The sequence below is a fragment of the Pan paniscus genome, chromosome 13 (assembly GCF_029289425.2).
Source record: "Pan paniscus chromosome 13, NHGRI_mPanPan1-v2.0_pri, whole genome shotgun sequence".
Classification (NCBI taxonomy): domain Eukaryota; kingdom Metazoa; phylum Chordata; class Mammalia; order Primates; family Hominidae; genus Pan; species Pan paniscus.
In genome coordinates this window covers 71,728,927-71,748,290 of record NC_073262.2, presented here as the reverse complement: position 1 = coordinate 71,748,290, position 19,364 = coordinate 71,728,927, and the positions used below count along the sequence as shown (strand labels likewise).

At 39.3% G+C, this 19,364-nt stretch overlaps 1 protein-coding gene across 1 annotated transcript in view; it reads right to left on the bottom strand.

Moving 5' to 3' along the window:
- DHRS9 (dehydrogenase/reductase 9) overlaps nucleotides 1–15,358 on the bottom strand; it is a 28,594-nt gene extending 13,236 nt beyond the window's left edge. Inside the window, exons 1-3 of the mRNA XM_024928038.4 lie at nucleotides 14,796–15,358; nucleotides 2,787–3,158; nucleotides 1,094–1,352 (exon numbers count right to left, since the gene is read on the bottom strand). Of these exons, the coding sequence (XP_024783806.1) occupies nucleotides 1,094–1,352; nucleotides 2,787–3,099 (572 nt within the window). The 5' untranslated portion in view covers nucleotides 3,100–3,158; nucleotides 14,796–15,358. The remainder of the gene's footprint in view (nucleotides 1–1,093; nucleotides 1,353–2,786; nucleotides 3,159–14,795) is intronic.
- Nucleotides 15,359–19,364: the final 4,006 nt, after the last annotated feature.

Genomic DNA, 19,364 nt, shown 5'->3' with positions numbered 1-19,364 from the left:
ATCCAATTTATAATGGGCAAAAGATCTGAGTAGATATTTCTGAAAAGACATACAAGTGGAAAATAGGTATATGAAAGGTGCTCAACATCATTGATCATCAGAAAAATGCAAATCAAAAGTACAACAAAATATTACCTTACCCCAGTTAAAATGGCATATGTACAAAAGACAGGCAATAACAAATGCTGATGATGATGTGAGAAAAGGGAATCCTCGTACACTATTGGTGGGAATGTAAATTAGTACAACCACTATGGAAAACAGTTTGGAGGTTTCTCAAAAAACTAAAAATTGAGCTACCATATGATCCAGCAATACCGCTGCTGGGTATATACCCAAAAGAAAGGAAATAAACATATCAAAGAGATATCTACACTATCATGTTCGTTGTAGCACTGTTCACAGCAGCTAAAATTTGGAAGCAACCTAAATGTCCATCAATAGAAAAATGAATAAGGAAAATGCAGTATATATATACAATGGAGTACTATTGAGCCATAAAAAAGAATGAGATCCTGTCATTTGCAACAACGTGGATGGAACTGGTGGTCATTATGTTAAGTAAAACAAGCCAGGCACAGAAAAACGAAGTTCCCATGTTCTCACTTATTTGTGAGAGCTAAAAATTAAAACAAACTCATGGAGACAGAAAGTAGAGAGATTGTTACTAGATGCTTGAGAGGGTAGTGGGGGTGAGAGGGAATGGTTAGGGGGTACAGAAATATAGAAATATAACTAGATGGAATGAATAAGATCTAGTATTTGATAGCACAACAGGGTGACTACAGTCAACAATTTATCATAGATTTAAAAATAACTAAAAGAGTATAATTGGATTTTTTGTAACACAAAGAAAGGATAAATGCTTGAGGTGATGGATACTCCACTTACCTTGATGTAATTACTATGCATTGTATACTTGTATCAAAATATCTCATATAACCATAAATGTATATACCTACTATGTACCCACAAAAATTAGAGATAAATATGGTAGACTTTTTGAAAGGTACTAAATAGGATGTCTTGTACATAAGCATTCAGTAAACGTTTGCAGCTATTGTTTCCTAATAAGTTGATTAATTTGATTTACCTTAAGCTGTCATTGAAACCTTCCACTGCATATTTGGATGGAGTATAGCCCCCTCCAACGATTGCAAGGCGACCTCCAACACTGGAGACATTAATAACTCTCCCTTGAGCTTTCTTGACCAAAGGAAGCATGTTTAGTGTCACACTGATGAGTCCAAACAGGTTCACTTCAATAGGTTCTCTGTAGTCCTCTAGTGTCAGCCAGTCAGTGGGAGCCAGCACGCCGGGAACACCAGCATTATTGATCAGACCCCAGAGACCTAGAACAGAGAGGAAGGAAAAGAGGTGTGGTAAGATAGTACTTATTTGCCACCTTTGATGAAAATACAGCCCCTGCTTTGCACAATGGTGCCATTTCCTCCTTGAAGTCATTTTCCTACTCTGAAATACTTCGCAGTTTTGGGAAGTGATAGCAGAGAGGGTGGGAGGCTAAACTGAAATAGTTCAAGTTCTCACTGTTACTCTATTTCTGGTTCTGAATGTCAAATACTGAAACTCTGTGAGTGAGTCTTTCTGCTTTTTAATCTCAGATGTAGAGTAAATTGATCTATTTTTCTTATTATACTTTAAGTTTTAGGGTACATGTGCACAACATGCAGTTTGTTGCATATGTATACATGTGCCATGTTGGTGTGCTGCACCCATTAACACGTCATTTAACGTTAGATATATCTCCTAATGCTATCCCTCCCCCCTCCCCCCACCCCACAACAGGCCCCGGTGTGTGATGTTCCCCTTCCTGTGTCCATGTGTTCTCATTGTTCAATTTCCACCTATGAGTGAGAACAAATTGATCTATTTTTCCTGCCTGGCTAGATATTAAGGCCAGAGAATATTTATATAATGTTCTGTATGGACAAAGAGTGATATCAATCTACTTCACATTTATTTTTGGTTAAGAATTCAGTCATTCACTTGGCTTGTTTAAAATGGGAAACATTTAGTATTTTTAAAGGTGTTGGAATTCAAGTGTTAAAAATCGAAGCCTTATCAAATCATTGCTTTTGAGCTTCAGAGTCTCAGCTACATGATCAAGATGTACCAAAAAAAAAATCGCAAACATTTGTTTTTTCCTTTGTGAATCCTAACATCTTAATCCATGAGAATGTTTCACACTTCATTCAAAGCCAATAAAAATTCTTCTAGTTCAGAATACAGTCACCATAGCAGAATCTATTGCAGAATGGACATTCAAAGGCTCGCTACTCTACCTTAACTATGTAAGACACTCATACTCAAATTCTCAGGCCATTTTCAACCTTGCCCATTGAAAATGTGTGAGCTTTAGAATCATTTTGCAGGGAGAAGTGGGTGCCAGGTATCCAGATGGCAATTTGGGAATTGCCCCCATATTCTCCTGTACATTTTAGTCTAAATTCCTTTGCTGTATATGGGGCAGGGGAGAATAGCCCTTTACAGGAGAAGACCATGGAAAGTCAATACTTTCATCTCAGCCCTGAATTCACCCACTGAGATTTAGGCCCAAGGGTCTTCTGGGCTGTGTTTCTCATGCACACAGACAGCCTGTACTTGGAACTACTCAGAAGCTATCCTAAGATTAGAGAAGTACACAGCCGGTATTTAGGAAACATTTTCTCGAAAGGCCATTTAAAACTTGAGCACGTTTTATTTAGCTTTGGTTACCTCCCTATCCCCTATCCCTGTCCCATCCTACCCACTTCCATGTCTCTCACCTTTTTCCCCAACTTGGTTCTTCACCCACTGGGCAGTCCTCTTGACATTCTCTGGGTCGGTCACATCCAGAAGCACAGTACGAAGTCTCTCTGAGGTTTCTGCCTTTAAAGCTGTTGATCCTGATTCAGTCAGACAGGCAGCGATTACATGAAATCCCTTTTTATCAAAAGTTCTGGCTGCCAAGTTTCCAAAGCCCGAGTCACATCCAGTGATAAAAATGTACTTATCAGTGATGTCTTCAATCTTTAGTTTTCCTTTACGAGTCCACAGAAAACCACAGAGGATTAGGAGGCCTAGCACCCAAAAGAGCATTTTTCCCCCTGTGTGTGATAGGTACACTCCTTTCTTGTATAATACAAGAAGATGGTGTCCTGAGTGTTCAAAGTGAAAAAGAAAATTCAAATTAGAACTACCAAGGCATTATAACCCAGGACTGATGAATTTGAGATATTTTAATGCATTTGTGTGGATAAATAGAAAGTTAAAGAAACAATAACTCTTATTTGGTTGTTTGTTGGGAAGATGGCCATCTAAATGATAAATTGTTCCTCTAAAGTAATGCAAAAACTAACCAAGTAGTATTCAGAGAAATTAAATGGAAGAGAGGGAGAGCGGAGCCATGGCAAAATTGACACAACCCATTGAGTTGCCACGGCCAGCTGGAGCTATGTGGAGTGATGGTATTAATCTCAGGAGTGAACTAGTCTATCAGGAAGACAGACCCTCACAGTAAAATCTTACCTCTTGCTAGTTCATGAAATTCCACTGCAGAATGGGCTTAAAATCTATTAGAAACAATAATTCAATTTTAATTGTTCTGTCAGACTCCCAATTATCTTCAAACTGTCAGGAGAAGAAGAGCATTTTTTGTTGCCACTAAGATATTTCCAACTTGGCTTCCATTTTCTTATTTTAAATGGGTTAATGTCAATCTTCAACCCAACTCTGAGATCATTACACCCCAATGCAGATGAGTATTAAAGTGGGAGGCAACAAGTGAGTTCACCAAGAAAGGGCAAGATAAATGGGAAGTGACTGAGAGGGAAATGCTGGCCAATGCACCATGTCCCAAACCAGACTCCCACATCCCCAAATTCTGTCTTCTGTGAACACCAGTCTCCTGTGAGAAAAAAATCACATGGACAAAGGATAAAGCCAAGCAAATGTATGCTGTAAAACGGAAGCTTTGACCATATGTGCAGCAGAACTACTTGGAAAATTAATTTTGTCAGGGCTAGAGGTAGCCTAGGGCCTAAAATCAGGCAGGTAGAGGGCTTTCTTTCCTTTTTCTTCAGAAGCCTGCATCTGCGTTTCCCCTCAGCATATATTACTCTTACCATGGGGTACTGGTGCCAGAGAAAAGCAAGCCATCCAGAAAGAGGAAGTGAACAAGAACCTGAGGGTTATGCCTGGGTGCCAAGGCTGTATGGCCAGCGGCCTCAGGTCTGAGTACCATGGGCCCAGCCCTCCACACTCAGTGATGGGGCAGCCCAAGAGAATGAGATCATCAGCTCCCTCCCCACAGAGGAGCAGGTCTGTGTTGGCTCTCTGAGCCTGTGGAAGGGAGAGGGGCTAAAGAGAGAACCACATGTGGGAAAGACCTTATTTTCTTCCTCCATGACCCAAAAAGCTTCCTCCTGTGTCCACGCAATATCTTTGCCCTTAATCTTGACCCACCCTGAGACTCAAGAGGGGCTTTAAAATGCCTCACAGAGGACAATCAATAGGCCCTGAGTTGAAGTTCAGAACTTGTGGATGCTTTTGGAATCATGGCTGTTCCTGGACACTGAGTTCAAAAAGGAACTGAGAGGCCAAGCGAGTTTATAGACTTTGGACTTTTCTTTCTTTCTTTCTTTCTTTTTTTGAGATGGAATTTCGCTCTTGTCGCCCAGGCTGGAGTGCAGTGGTGCAATCTCGGCTCATTGCAACCTCCACCTCCTGGGTTCAAGAGATTTTCATGCCTCAGCCTCCTGAGTAGCTGGGATTACAAGCACCTGCCACCATTACAAGCACCCGGCTAATTTTTGTATTTTTAGTAGAGGTGGGGTTTCTCCATGTTGGCCAAGCTTGTCTTGAACTCCTGACCTCAGGTGATCCACCTGCCTCGGCCTCCCAAAGTGCGGGGATTACAGGCGTGAGCCACCACGCCCAGCCTGGACTTTATTTTCTTACAATTATTTCCTAATTTTTCCTTTGAATCCTTTTCAAAAATCATTTACTTTTTTCTGCTTGTAAAAGTAATTTATCCTCAAGAAAAAACATAGAAAAAAGAAGATAGTAATGATTATAACACTTGATTCAATATTTTAGTGCATTTTCCCCATTTTCTTCTGTATTTGTAAAGTTTTCTTTCTAGATCAAGAAATATAAACATACACACAGAATTTTAAACACCACACACATAGACACACACACACTATTTTTACTGCTGTTTGAGAAACAGACTATTTCAGATTAAAAAAAAATCAATGTAATGTCTTCTTCACTTCTCAAGAAAATTTCGGGCTCTGCTTTTATCTTTCTTCCCCGAGAAGATCTATAGCTAAAGAAAAAAAAAATGATAAAAGAATTGTCAGTTCAGCCAGGCCTGGTGGCTCACTCCTGTAATCCCAGCACTTTGGGAGGCAGAGGCGGGCAGATCACAAGGTCTGGAGTTTGAGACCAGTCTGGCCAACATAGTGAAACCCCATCTCTACTAAAAATACAAAAAATTAGCTGGGTGCGGTGGTGGGTGCCTGTAATCCCAGCTACTCAGGAGGCTAGGGCTGGAGAATCAGGCAGGAGAATCGTGAACCCAGAAGGTGGAGGTTGTAGTGAGCCGAGATCATGCCATTGCACTCCAGCCCTGGCGACAGTGCAAGACTCTGTCAAAAAAAAAAAAAAAAAAAAAAGTCAGTTGATAAAAATTAAGTCAGAGGAATATAAAAATATGTTAAGTTTGGAGAACCTACTTGATTCTTGTGGTATAGCTACAGCTATTTCTGAAGTAGTCAACTTTTTAGATTACCATGGCTTAATAATTTGGTATAGTTTTTCCAACTCTTTTCTGTGTAGGAGTTATAATTTGTTGCAAATCAATGTCCACGTAGCAAGATTTCCCGTTCTCAAATACATTATAAATGTGTAATTATGGGAGGGGAAGTGGTATAACTAACTCTTGCAAAATTACATGTTTAAACCTTTTAAGGAAATTTTGTATCTACAAATTCAACTAATATAGCGTTTTGCTCAAATCTGGCTTCAGTAAATAATCACCGAAAGGCGAAATGTTTAATATATTTTCTGAATGGATTCTGCAGCTTTCATTGCAGTCTAAATTCCCAGGGGAATTATTTGAAGAAGACAAATATTTGTGGGGTTTTATGTTCTCTAGAGCAGAGAGTTGGAAGTTTTTGTGTTGTCATTTTTACCAGGGGCATGCACGAGGGAGTCACAGTAAAATAATGTCATACATTAGTAAGGCACTCTATGCTGTGCTTTCACACACAGGTCTCATTTTGTCCTCTCAATAGCGTTTTGAGTTAGAGAGGGCATATTATTTGCCTTAGAAACTGGCTCAAAGCAACAAAGTGATTTGCCAAGGTCACTGGGACTAGAGTGCTGCGTCCTTCCACTATAGGAGACAGATGAGGGGCTCTGGGGACTGGAGCACTCCACTCTGGGCTGGGCTGAGAAGTGTCCAAGCTGACAAGCTGAGTTGATAAGGTCGACACTTCACACCTTGTCCATGATTGCTGAGAGGCAGGGATAAAAGTCCACTGGCCAAAAGCAACATCTGACATCTGAAATAGTTGTGGCTACAGAGTCATCTCCCCTCATAACCTCCTCTGTTATAGTATAATAACTGACACAAGGTCCCAGAGGGGAAAGTAGATGAGGGAATGGGGGAAGGGAAGCCACAAGGAGGGTATGTTTCATGCACGTTCCTGTGCATGAAACTGGGTTACCAGCCCCTAAGGGATTGAATTCAGTTGGATGGATGATTTGGGCATCTATGAAAGCTTCTCAGACAAAGGGGTGCCATTAGAACTTTGAGAGAGTCTGTGGATAGAATTCAGGGGTTTCTACATTTGGATGGGAAAAAGATCCCATCTTTTTTTTTTTCCTAAACTGTAATTGAAGTTTAGCACAATCTTCAATTACGGAAGAAACAACAAACCGCAGTAGTATTTGTATTGCCTGTGATTTTGTTACCAATAGAAATAATAAATATTTTCATGTTACATTGCATTTGTTGGAATTATCTCAAAATATGATTAACGCTGATTACTACTTCAAAATTATGGTGGTTATTGTTCCTGCCACCATGTTAATAAAATAAACTTATAAATATTTGGATGTATTTCAATACAGTAGTTTTCTTTTGTAATACTATGTATTTCACTTCAAGTGTTAAAAAAGTTATTCTCACTTCTGAGGTAGCTGTAGTAGTGACAGTCATGTCAATCCAAATTTCCTAGGACGTGCTCCAAAAACTATGTACAATTCAAAGAGAAGAACAAATAGAATCACATAAAATCCATGCCTCCACCAGAGCTAGAAAACAGACAACCCTAATATTTCAAATTATTTGATTGAGAAAATAAGCACAGCTGACATCTGAACAACGTGGGCTGTTGGATCCCATATTGGATCCAAACTGCCTGGATCCACTTATGTCTTATTTTCTTCAGCCTCTGCCACCCCTGAAACAATAAGACCAACCTCTCTTCTTTTTTCCTCCTCAGCCTACTCAACATGAAGATGGTAAGGGTGAAGACCATTATGATGATCCACTTCCACTTAAAAAACAGTAAGTATATTTTATCTTCCTTATGCTTTTCTTAATAATATTTTCTTTTCTCTAGTTTATAAGAGTACAGTATATAATACATATACAAAATATGTGTTAATTGACGATGTTTTTGGTAAGGCTTCTGGCCAACAGTAGGCTGTGAGTTAAGTTTTGAGGGAGTCAAAAGTTATACATGAATTTTCGACTGAATGGGGCACTGGCGCCCCAATCCCTGTGTTGTTTAAGGGTCAACTGTAACTAAGCTGTGGATGATGGAAGCCAGGCTTCACACTGTCAGAAGGAGGAGTAGCAAATATGAAAAAGGAGAGGCTGGAATGAACCCTGTGGAGTGGGATTATAGTTGGAAGAATCAGTATGAACTCCTGGTTTTCAATATGAGTCAGTAAATATAGAAATGGATAGGTAACTTTCTAGATCTACCTGATGAGCTAGAAACAATGACACTCCAACAGCAATGAACATACCAAGGGCTCAGATACCAGTTTCTAAACATTGTGTTCATGTTCTTTGGAAAAGCTAACATCAGGGCTGAGCTTGGAGGCGAATGTACAAAATAAGCCTGGAGCATCTTATGCTACAAGTAAGTAAGTGCTCAACGAATGCTGGAGATACATCACTAGTACATAGATGTCAGCTGGAAGGGGCTCCCACTGGCGAAGTAAGAGACAATTTGAGCATCAAAGCCAATAGTGATAATGGATAATAACTCATTAAATAAGATATGAATTCATGAATCCATTCTGAAGTAAATCAATCAATAAATAAGGATAAATGGAAAAGTTTTCCTTAGAATTAATATGCCATCTAATAAGTATCAGAAGAATGATGGAATTAGAATATCACCATTTGGCAACTGACATAGCAACAATGGTTTCAGGCAGGAATGATCAATGGATGCTAAAACTAGTGGGTCAAATTCGGATGACAGACAGTCATTATAGAATCTCAAAGAATCTCCCTGTCATATACTTTCAAATTAAAGAGAGAATAATGGTAATTTTATAGTGGAGAAATCTGACGGATACCACCTTAACCAAGTGATAAGGATTCACATCACTAGTTATGGAACAAACCAACATCGCATGCCCCCTGAGATGGCACACAGGGAAGGACACAACAGCTCTTCTGTGGAGCATCCAAAGCTAATTATGCATGGGGAAACATCTTCCAGTGCTTCTAAATATATGGCTGTACTCTTCAAAAACATCAAAGTCATGAAGTAAAAGAAATACTGAGGACCATTTCAGATCAAAGGAGACCAACGAGATACAACAACCAAATGCAATATGTGATCCTGGATCAAAATTTTTTTTTTCTTTTTTCAGAAAGAACATTATTAGGCCAGCAAGTGAAATTTGAATAAGATCTTAAAATTTGATGAATAGTATTGCATTAATATTAATTTCCCAATTTTGATAATTATACTGTGATGATGTAGAACATGGCCTGCTTTTTAGGAAATACACACTGAAGTATTTAAAGAGTAAGGAGCATCATGTCTTCAACTTACTCTCAAACAGTTAAGAAAATAATAATGATATGTATATAAATAAACATTAAAACCACACATGCACCTATGTATATACAGAGGAATGAGAAGGCAGATGTGGTAAAACGTTAATATTTGAGGAATCTGGGTTGTCCTAGTCTCTAAATTTTTCAATAATTCTGAAATTATTTCAGAATAAAAAGTTAAAAATTTGGCAAAGGAAAGTAAAGCTTTTTTTTTCTGTGAAAAGATTTTATTAGGCTACTTTGGATGTCATGCACAAAATAAGTAAGAACCCCAGACTTTTGGAGTGTAGTAACTTGTATACCACATTGCCTGTCATCTATGCTTTGGTAAGCTCACCTCTACAACTACCAAAGGAGAACAAAAGCTCAAATCTAAGTAGTTAGATTCCCTCTTTACTCCTTGTCCATTCTGCTTCCCCCTCAATTTCCACCTTTTCTATGCAAACCCATTTTTCCCTGGTGACAAGCAAAGAGGAAATTTTGCTGTTAAGAATGGACTCACATTAAAATGTATTGTCCTCATTAGGTACGGCTCTGGACTGAGGGTCATTTAGGCCTACAGTCTGAATCCTAGGGACTGCCAATGCTAACCTAGAGTTTTGCTACACTCTCCTTACCTCAAGTATTATTGCCCAGAAATGCTGGTTCTTCTTCAGTCTCTAAGGTTCAGATTCCTCTAGATCACTCGACTAAATCAACCACAAACACACACATATCTTTGACCTCTAGTAATATTTTAGCCACGATGCCAACTCTGAGCAGCAACCTGGGTCAGAGCCATGGGAACATGACCTATACACAAAGCTGATTGATGGCCAATTGGTTCATTGACCAATGAGAAATAAATGAGTAACAGCAACTAAAAGGCTAATAGGGCTACCTCCACCACACTACGCCAGCTGTGGTTACCTCTGTACGGCCCCTTGGTCCCAACAATTCAGAAACTCCAGGAACTGACCTGGTTGCTTGAGTTGTTTGCTTATCTGCTGTGTATTCCAATTTATCGCACAACAAATTGCTTAACAGGGCGTAAATCTCTTGGCTCGAGGCAGTAGAGCAGTAGTTAGGAGCCCAGACCTCAGAAGCAAGCAGGCAGAGGTTCCATCCCAGTTTCACTATCATCAGAGGGCCCTTGGACAAATTAACTTTTCTTAGCCTCCATTTTCCTACCTGTAAAGTAGAAATACAACATCTACCTTGGAGAGTACTGGGTGAAGTGACCTAATGTCTGCCGTTACAGTAAGAACTTTGTTATCTTCATGGCAGGGTGAATCACTTTCACTTTATGAGGCAGTCTGCTCTATGTATTGCTCATATTTAGGCATTGATTCCTCTACCTGAGTAATTTTGATATTTTGGGCCAGGTAATTATTTGTTGTGGGGTCAGTCCTGTGCATTTAGCATGTTTAGTGGCATCTCTGGCCTCTACTCTCTAGTCAGCAGTAGCACCCCTCCCCAAGTTGTGAAAACCAAAAATGTCTCCAGGTAATGCCAAATGTCCCCTGGAGGACAAAATATCCCCCAGTTGAGAACCACTGTTCTAGAACTTCCTAGTGTTGGGAGTCCAGAATATCATAGCACTAGAACTACTTTTCTGGAAACTTAGTCATTGGTTCCTTGTTAGTATCACATTGATGAGTTTCTTTTTTTAATGGCCTCAATGGAAAAGTTGGGTTACTTATAAAAATTACTCATATCCTGCTGCTGCAAGCATTAATTTCCCTCTATATAAATATTTTAAAATGTCTTTTTGTCATCAGGAGGATAAGAGGCTGATATGGTTTGGCTCTGTGTCCTCACCCAAATCTCTTCATCCAATCACCTCCCATCTGTTCCCTCCCTCAAGGTTTACCCCATGCTGTTGACCCCCAGCTCCTCTGGGGGTACCCTTTGGTGGGTGGCCAACTGACCCTACAGAATTCAAAATATCCTCCTAGCAAATCTATGATTCTCAAGTTCCTGGTTGACCAAGTCAGGGAGGAATGATAATAACTGCTATGGTTCATTGAGTGCCTAACATGTTGTAGGCCGTTTCCTAGGATCTATAAATATTTATCTTATTTACACCTTACGACAAAATTATCTTCACTGTATAGAGGAGGAAACACATTCAGAAGCTCTGTTTAATTGGCTCCAGCTACAGTTGTAGTGGCAATTCCGGGACTGATACCCAGACCATTCTGTTCTACCACTGCAGTCTGTATTCCCACTCAACTCTGGGCTCTGCATATACTTCTCTACATTACCAGTTCCTTGTATGATACTTGGCATTATGTTGATGTTTAGTAAATGTTGTACAGCAAAGAAGGAAAAAAGGAAGGAAAGAAGGAAGTCTCCACTGTAGCTCCAGAGTTCTAGTGATAATTGGATTAATCTTTGAGACCTCTGAATCGCTGGGGCAAAAGGATGATAGCAATTATAATAATACATAATATTCACACTTCCAATTTCGATAACATTACAAAGTTTTGGGAAGTGTTTATGTAATATTTATCTCATGTAATTGTCAAGATATTTCTGGTGTAGAGTAGAGGTCATAACTATGGTCACTTGCCAGAGAGTGACCAGAACTAAAACTCTCTGAACTCTAAACTGTGTGAAAGAGAAGGAAGAACTGCAAAGAGATGAACACATTATCAGTCGACAGCAGGCACAAGAACACTTTATCAAACGTTCTCTACCGTATCACAAAGATTCAAAAGAAACCAAGAAAGGAGAACTAGTTTTGTCTTTCATACACCATGCACAATGCTTTATAGTAACTGCCTGTCAGCAGCCAAAGGAAAATATTGCAACTCGAGCGCTCTGCTTGATCACTTCTGCTTTTCTTTTTCTTCCTGAGTTTGTTTTCCTAGTAAAAAAGTTAAAATAGGATTGTTTAATTTCACTTCTCTTATTCACCTTCCTCTGTTTCTTAAAAATAAATGACACAGTTTAAAAAAAAGAACAGAAAATATCTCAATATTATTGTGAGGTATACTTTTTATAAGCAATGTAGAGTTCTTTCTAGATAGTTCCTCCCAGACCAGTTGATTTTATTTCCACATAACTTCATGAAGTGCTTCCTTTTAGAAAGTGATACCAAAGCTAGTCAACCACACTGTCAGGAGTTTGTAGAATCTTTATTTACTTCCAATGTGTTGAAATTGTGGCCCAAGTTGAATCAACAACTATGTTGTTTACCAAAATACATCAAATAGAAAACATTGAGCAATGATTTTCTAAAGTATTCTCTTTTTGGAGTTCTCTTGCACGGCTTTCTGAATACTGAAAGCGACTGAACATGTATGCCTCTTGTATATTTGAATATTGTAAACCCGGTTGACTTACAACATTCCTTTTTCATTTTTTCCTTTTCATTGAAGTAAAAAAAAACTGGTTTTTGTTTTGTTTTGTTTTTAAAAAAAAACCCAGGTGGCTTTTAGAGATTTCTTCCACACTTAAAAAAAAAAATGAACACTGGAACCTATTGACATAAACTAAAAAATTATGTTTCTGTGAAAAATGTGTTCAAATGGTCCACCCAGAAATCTGAAAAAAAAACATTTTTTAATGGCACCAAGGGACCCTACATTAAATGTGCTTGCATTAAGCAACGAATGCTTTTTTGAGAGTCTGACTGAAATAACAATTATAATAATTATTATGCTGCTGATGATATAGTTGAGTTGGTATTTATCGTCATGGGAGGGTAAGTTCCCTTACTCAATGGATGAAGAAGCTCCTCCTCTGGTTAGTTACATTTGCCCTTGATTCCTGCTTCCCTGAGGGCAGGAGGTAATCCTTGGCAGCCAGACTCTGCTTTGGGTACTGGGACAGCGAGGCATGGAGTTCGTGTGTACTTCCACTACAGATTCGCTCAGACAGCCTCCTCAGGATGTAGCTTCCCTCCCTCCTAGCAGAGGTGTACCAACTGCCTCAAATAGGGAAGATCTGCTGGATTTACATTTTGCATTTTTAGTTCTAAGGATAAAAGCATCTCTGATTTTCTTTTGCCTTCCTTCAAAACGTTTAAATTATAATTCACCATCACATCCCTAACTATTCATTAATTATCCCAAGTCCCTCCTAGGTTTATTATTTTGACAATGTTTCCTGACAGTATTAGCAGGTTAAGAATTATTGTTAAAGCTATGATTACTTTATTTATGGTCGCTGCATAACAATTGCTATCTGGGAAAGATTATATGTTGTGTACAGTTATCATTTGTAGTCACAAGGCTTTAAGGAAAACTTAGAACATAGAACATATGTGTAGATTCCAAAAGTGTGTTTAAAACTTCAGTATATTTCAGCCACAGTGATCTTTGAGCAGAAGAAAAGGTCTGAGGTTTTTTTGTTTTTGTTTTTGTTTTTGAGACGGAGTCTCGCTCTGTTGCTCAGGCTGGAGTGCAGTGGCGTGATCTCAGCTCACTGCAAACTCCACCTCCCGGGTTCACACCATTCTCCTGCCTCAGCCTCCCAAGTAGCTGGGACTACAGGCGCACGCTGCCATGCCTAGCTAATTTTTTGTATTTTTAGTAGAGACTAGGTTTCACCGTGTTAGCCAGGATGGTCTCGATCTCCTGACCTTGTGATCCACTGGCCTCGGCCTCCCAACGTGCTGGGATTACAGGCATGAGCCACCGCGCCCGGCCAGGTATGAGTTTTTAAACACTGTCCCTTAAGACAGTGACATTTGTTATAAGAGTTTTAATACCAGTTCCCATTTCCTACTCTTGAAATATATGAGTTAATGATTTTTTTGTGTGTACTTAAACATTGAAATTTGTTCTAAAATCTGAGCACCCTCTTTGAATATTAAAAATAGAATAGAAAGGTGGTATAACATTTAACTTTGATTTGATGCAGCATGTAGCCAAGGAGATTTTTAGAGCAGTTAATATATGCCGAGGGATACTAGGATAAATAGTACAGAAGCACAATCTGTGCCCTTGGTCTAACAGTGTAGTGGGACATTTCAGAGCCATTTGTACAATTCTAAATTGATTGTTGATTTTAAAATGTATTTATTGAAGCACACCTCCTAAACATCAAGTCATTGCAAAAGGAGCCATATCATCATTTGAAAAACCAAACCACCGGATCATAAAATGGGGAGTAAATATCTAAAGGAGGCTTATTGCTGCCACCCCTGGATCCAGGGATCAAATATGAATTGTTGGGAATTTCCCTGTTTTTTTATGACCTATAAGGCATTTTTTCCCCTCAGTTTAGTGTATATGTGTGTGTATTCATGTAAACTTACATCTGATAATATTGATAAAGCAGACAGACAAACAGATCAGACCTGCAGTTGACAGAGAATCTGCTGCTGCAGTAAGAAACTCATCTAAGAATCCTGTGCTTTTTGGAGACTTCCCCCTCCAGTTTCCAATTAATCATAAGATTCACAGATAGTGTCAAGAAGTCACAGAGAAAATAAAATATGAATTGTATTGGGACACTAGGGTGCTAAAGGACATTCAAAGAGAGTCCTGGAGGAGTTCAAGGCAAGATCCCAGGTCACACCGAGGTCATTTCTATGGTGAGATGGACCCAGCTCCCATCACTGGGTTCTAATGTGTTACATTAAAAGAAGTAGCAACATTGACTACAGCTTGAAAGACCACCGATTCATTCTGCAAGAGTGAGGAAAATCAAAGTTTAGATTGACTTGATAAATAAAAGAATAAATGACAAAACTGTCATCAGTTACCTTATTAAAGATGAAGTGGGACACAGAAACTGTTGGTGGACTTGCTCAGCTGATGGCAGCTTTCCTGCTGTGCACGGGGAAGGAAGAGTTGTGCCACCCTGGCCAGGCTGATCCTCTTGAGGTCGAGGTGCCTGGGTTTCCGTAGAGCTCTGAGTACTACATGTGTGAGGAATCCTCAGGTTCTCTCCTTGCTCTGTGAGTCACTCCCATTGTGACACAACGTGATGACTAAATATCTCTTGAATAGCTCATAAAAGCCAAGAAGCTGTAGGTCGCATGTTTCAAAAGGAATCAGCAGTATAAATTTAGCTACTTTTAGAAGAGACTTTAAAATGATCAATAACATTCATTTTAGTATTAGTACAATCTCTTGACCAAATTCAGCAGCAGAAATAATATAACAAAGAAATATTTTGTAAACTGCCTGGTGCGTTGTTTTAATAATTTTCAAATTATGATTATTATTCATAATCTCCATTTTTTCCTTCCTGTTAGCATGCCTTTGCTTATTTAACACTCCTTCCCTCCTAAGAGAATAAGTAGGAGAAATTGGTCTCTGAGATTTGTGTTACCATTTTTTTTTAAGATGGGTGAGCAAGGAGATAAAAACAATATAATAAAATGAGGTTTTGGAATTACTTATGGGTCTTAATTTATGTTTTAAGGTATGACAAGGAGAGCTTACTAAAGTGGTCTCTGGAACTGAGACCGCTGAGAATAGGAAAGGATGCCTCCCCCCCTCCCAGAGTTTGTCTGTTTCAGAGTTGATCACAGTTGACCTGGCGTATCCTGGGACCACAGTGGAAAGTACTGAGGCCGCAGGTGAGGAGGGGAAGAGATGGTGCTAATCTAGCCTGCCACCCTTCCCCTTCACCACTGTAGCCACTCAGGCAGGTACAAATACCACTTGGCTGATTTTTCATTTTCAGTTTCCTTGTATACCAGTTTGTTGCTATACTCTTCTGATTTCCCAGACTCTGTATTCCTCCTTTGAAAATTGCAGTTATTATGGTTCAGCTGGAATGAGCACATGAATGAACATATCTGTCTAGGTAGAGTCAGGACACTGCTATCACCCTTTAAAATAAGTAGTGATCTTTTTTCTTTAAAAGAACAACAAACCCACTTTGGGAGGCCAAGGCGGGCAGATCACTTGAGGTCAGAAGTTTGAGACTAGCCTGGCCAACATGGTGAAACCCCATCTCTACTAAAAATACAAAAAATTAGCCAGGCATGGTGGTGGGCACCTGTAATCCCAGCAACTTGGTAAGCTAAGACAGGAGAATCTCTTGAATATGGGAGGCCAACTTGCGCGTGAGCCAAGATCGCGCCATTGCCCTCCAGCCTGGGTGACAGCGTGAGACTCCATCTCAAAACAGACAAAAACAAACAAACAAACAAACAAACTGAAATTTACTCAGGTTCACATTTAGGGTGCCCCAAATGTGCTAAATATGCTTTTTCCTCTTTAACATTTCATAAGTATGGCTTAAATATAAAACCTCATAGACAATACATTGACTTAGAGCCACATGAAGTAAGGTATAAATAATTAATACTGAACCCTTCCTGTGAGCATGTTATTGTCACTAAGAGGAGAAGAGAGCCTCATGCACCTGGGTGGTCATGCAGTGTTAACTGAAAAGGGCAAAGAAAAAGTTATAACAATAGTTAAAATTTTGCTACTTAATGAACTCGCCTAGTGCAGCCCTGTTTCAAAAACTTTCCAAATAGACTTAAAAAAAGTCAAATGTTTAGACTGATTTGCATATTGGAAATTAGAATTCTTGCCATCTATCTGGCTTGTCCCTCAATTCCTGTGGGCCCAACTCATGGGTTCAGTTTCAGTATATGGCACCACAGCCAGAACACCCCCTCTCCTTGTCCAATGGTCCCACATAGGCGATCAGTTAATGAAATCTTTGTTAGCAGTGTCTTATCCAGACTGTAACCATATACACATTCAAATTCATATCTCAAGTGCCAAGTTGTCTTTCATTTCACCTCTTTAATATACAACCTTTGAAAGTGCTACTTTGTTCAGAACTCATCCTACATTGACTTCAGATCAAAGATCACATTAAAAAAAAAAATCTGGAACCAAATTGCCATTTGAGTTTTTTCCTAGTTCTTTTTTAAAACAAAGGAGTGCACTGTGCATTTTATTTTAATGTTTGTAGGTGGAATGTAAGTATACAGTGGTAAGGCTAGATGCCACCATAGACAACACACTAAAGATAGAGTTATCCTTTTTCTTCTAAATCTGTATGCCTCCCATACTTCTACCCAAGAGTATCTTCTCCACCCCTTTCCAAATACCAAAACATAAGGAGGAAACTCAGATCTGAGGCTGTCTCAGGACACATACGTTAGGCTTCCTGCAAGTATACCATTCTGGGGATGGTCTAAGTCACAGATCATTCTAAGATGAGCTTCAACTGGAGGAAAGCACTTACTCCAGTGTGCAGGCTGTGGTGGGTCCAACTTCTGGAGTATATCCAGTGTCACTCTTGTAAGGCTGACCAGGAGGGTGAGGCTGGTGATAGAGCATGCACAGTGGCTTCTTCCTTCTGGCATAATAATGTAATCCTCTCTCTCAAGTCATTCTCAGTGGAACATGTTTCTCTGAACGACTGTGAACTGCTATGAAGACTTCATGTTTGAAAAGTGTACTTTATATTTTCTTCCTCCTCCCTTTGTCAACAGGGAGTTCTCTTATTTCTACTGTAAAGGGAACCTGTACTTTGGTTCCCTTTTTATACAAACAATGCCTTTGACATTTGAGTATCTTCTTTGGCTAGGCTTGGTCAAAACTAGGAGCTTTGTTACCCATTTGGCCTTTCATGACTCTCCCAGCTGTAAGATGAAGCAGGGCTAATCTTTTGTTTTTCTCTACTATGCAATCTTTAGATATACAAATAGAGATGGAGTCATGGGAACATTTGATAGATTCTTTGAATAAAGATTTTTCTTATTTACAGAGCACATATCCTTTTAGCTTACCCAACAAGAGGTCCTACGTTGAAAAGTGAAGTGAGAAGTATTATATGGGGGATTATTGTTCTGGTAGATGGAGCACGAGAGAAGATGGGTGAGAATGAAAGTAACAAATGAACAGAAACACTGTGGATTTTCAGCAACTTGAAAGAAGGAAAGGTGAAGGCTAAGAAAATATGTCTGTCACAGAAGGAGGGAGGTGGGTGCTCCTTCTGGTATGACCATCACATGTTCACATGTGAGCATTAAAAATTTTTTTCCTGGCTTAAGAATGATCTTCCTGCCAAGTTTCCTAGTTTCTTTCAATCCCTTTCAAAAAGAAGGCAACTTCTTTTTCCCAGAATCTTAACTGAGATGATAAAATATCAAATTAAATTAAGAGCAGATGTTAGATGCAGCTGATTGTGTAATATGCAAGTACTATCCAGTGGGAAAGAACTCACGGGGATTCATGAAGTGGGGAGGAGTGAGTTAGAGACAACTGTCTTCAGATCCTGTTTGGCTTGTTCTGGACTTTGTTTTGGGTTGTTCTGGACTTCAGACCCTGTTTTGGGTTGTTCTGGGCTTTGGTTCTGTGTGAGGCCTATTTGGCTAAAAAGATCCAAAGATGAATAGAAAGGGGCCTTTCTATTGAGGAATCATTCACTGTTAGCTCATTTATTGCTGAGTAAGGAATCTCATAGACTTTCCCCTCTCCTTGGAGAACCCCTGATTCTTGCTGGCTCCTTGAGACTATTTAAGATTGTGGGGGAAAGGGCGACCTTATCCTTCGCTGATGGATATGTGAATTGCTACAGCCTTTTTTGAAAGCTGTCCAGAAAAAAAATCTGTTAAAATAAAAAGCTACTATTTGAGACAAAAATCCTGCTCCTAGGATTCTATCCTATATAAATGTATATAAGAGTATATGAACAGGATGGGGCAAAAGAACTGGGAGCAAAGCAAGTGCCCACTAGTAGTGAGATAACTGAATAAATTGTGGTACACATGCACAGTGGAATATTATTTTGCAGCCACTAAATAGAACAAACTCGAGCTCTACTATTTGACTTGGAAGGCTTTCCATGACCTCATTTTTGTAAAGCAAACTCTGTGTGCATATGTAAAGATACCTATGTGAATATGGAGAAAAATATGAAAGGGTATGCACTCTGTTTTTAATATGGGTTACTTGCAGATAGAAGGTGTGGGCAAAACAAAGGCAAGGATGAGGTAAGAGAAAATAGAAAAGTTAGCTTTTAAAAACTGCACTGAAAATGATAGGATCTGACACAATGAAAGCAAGAAAAAATCCTGCCTTTCCCCCACCAAAAAACCCCAAAACAAAAAATCCTGAATTGAATGGGGCCTTTATATCCAATGACCAGTTCACAGGGAAAACAGAGAATAAAGGAAACAAGTGCAACTATTCTCTAATCATCAAACCAGCAGGGGAATCTGAAATACAAACAAATTGATTTATTCAATAGAAATAAATTACACACACAAAATGGAGAGGGAATACAGCACGTTCTCACCTATAAGTGGCAGCTAAGCCATGGGTACACATGGACACAGGTGGACATAATAGAC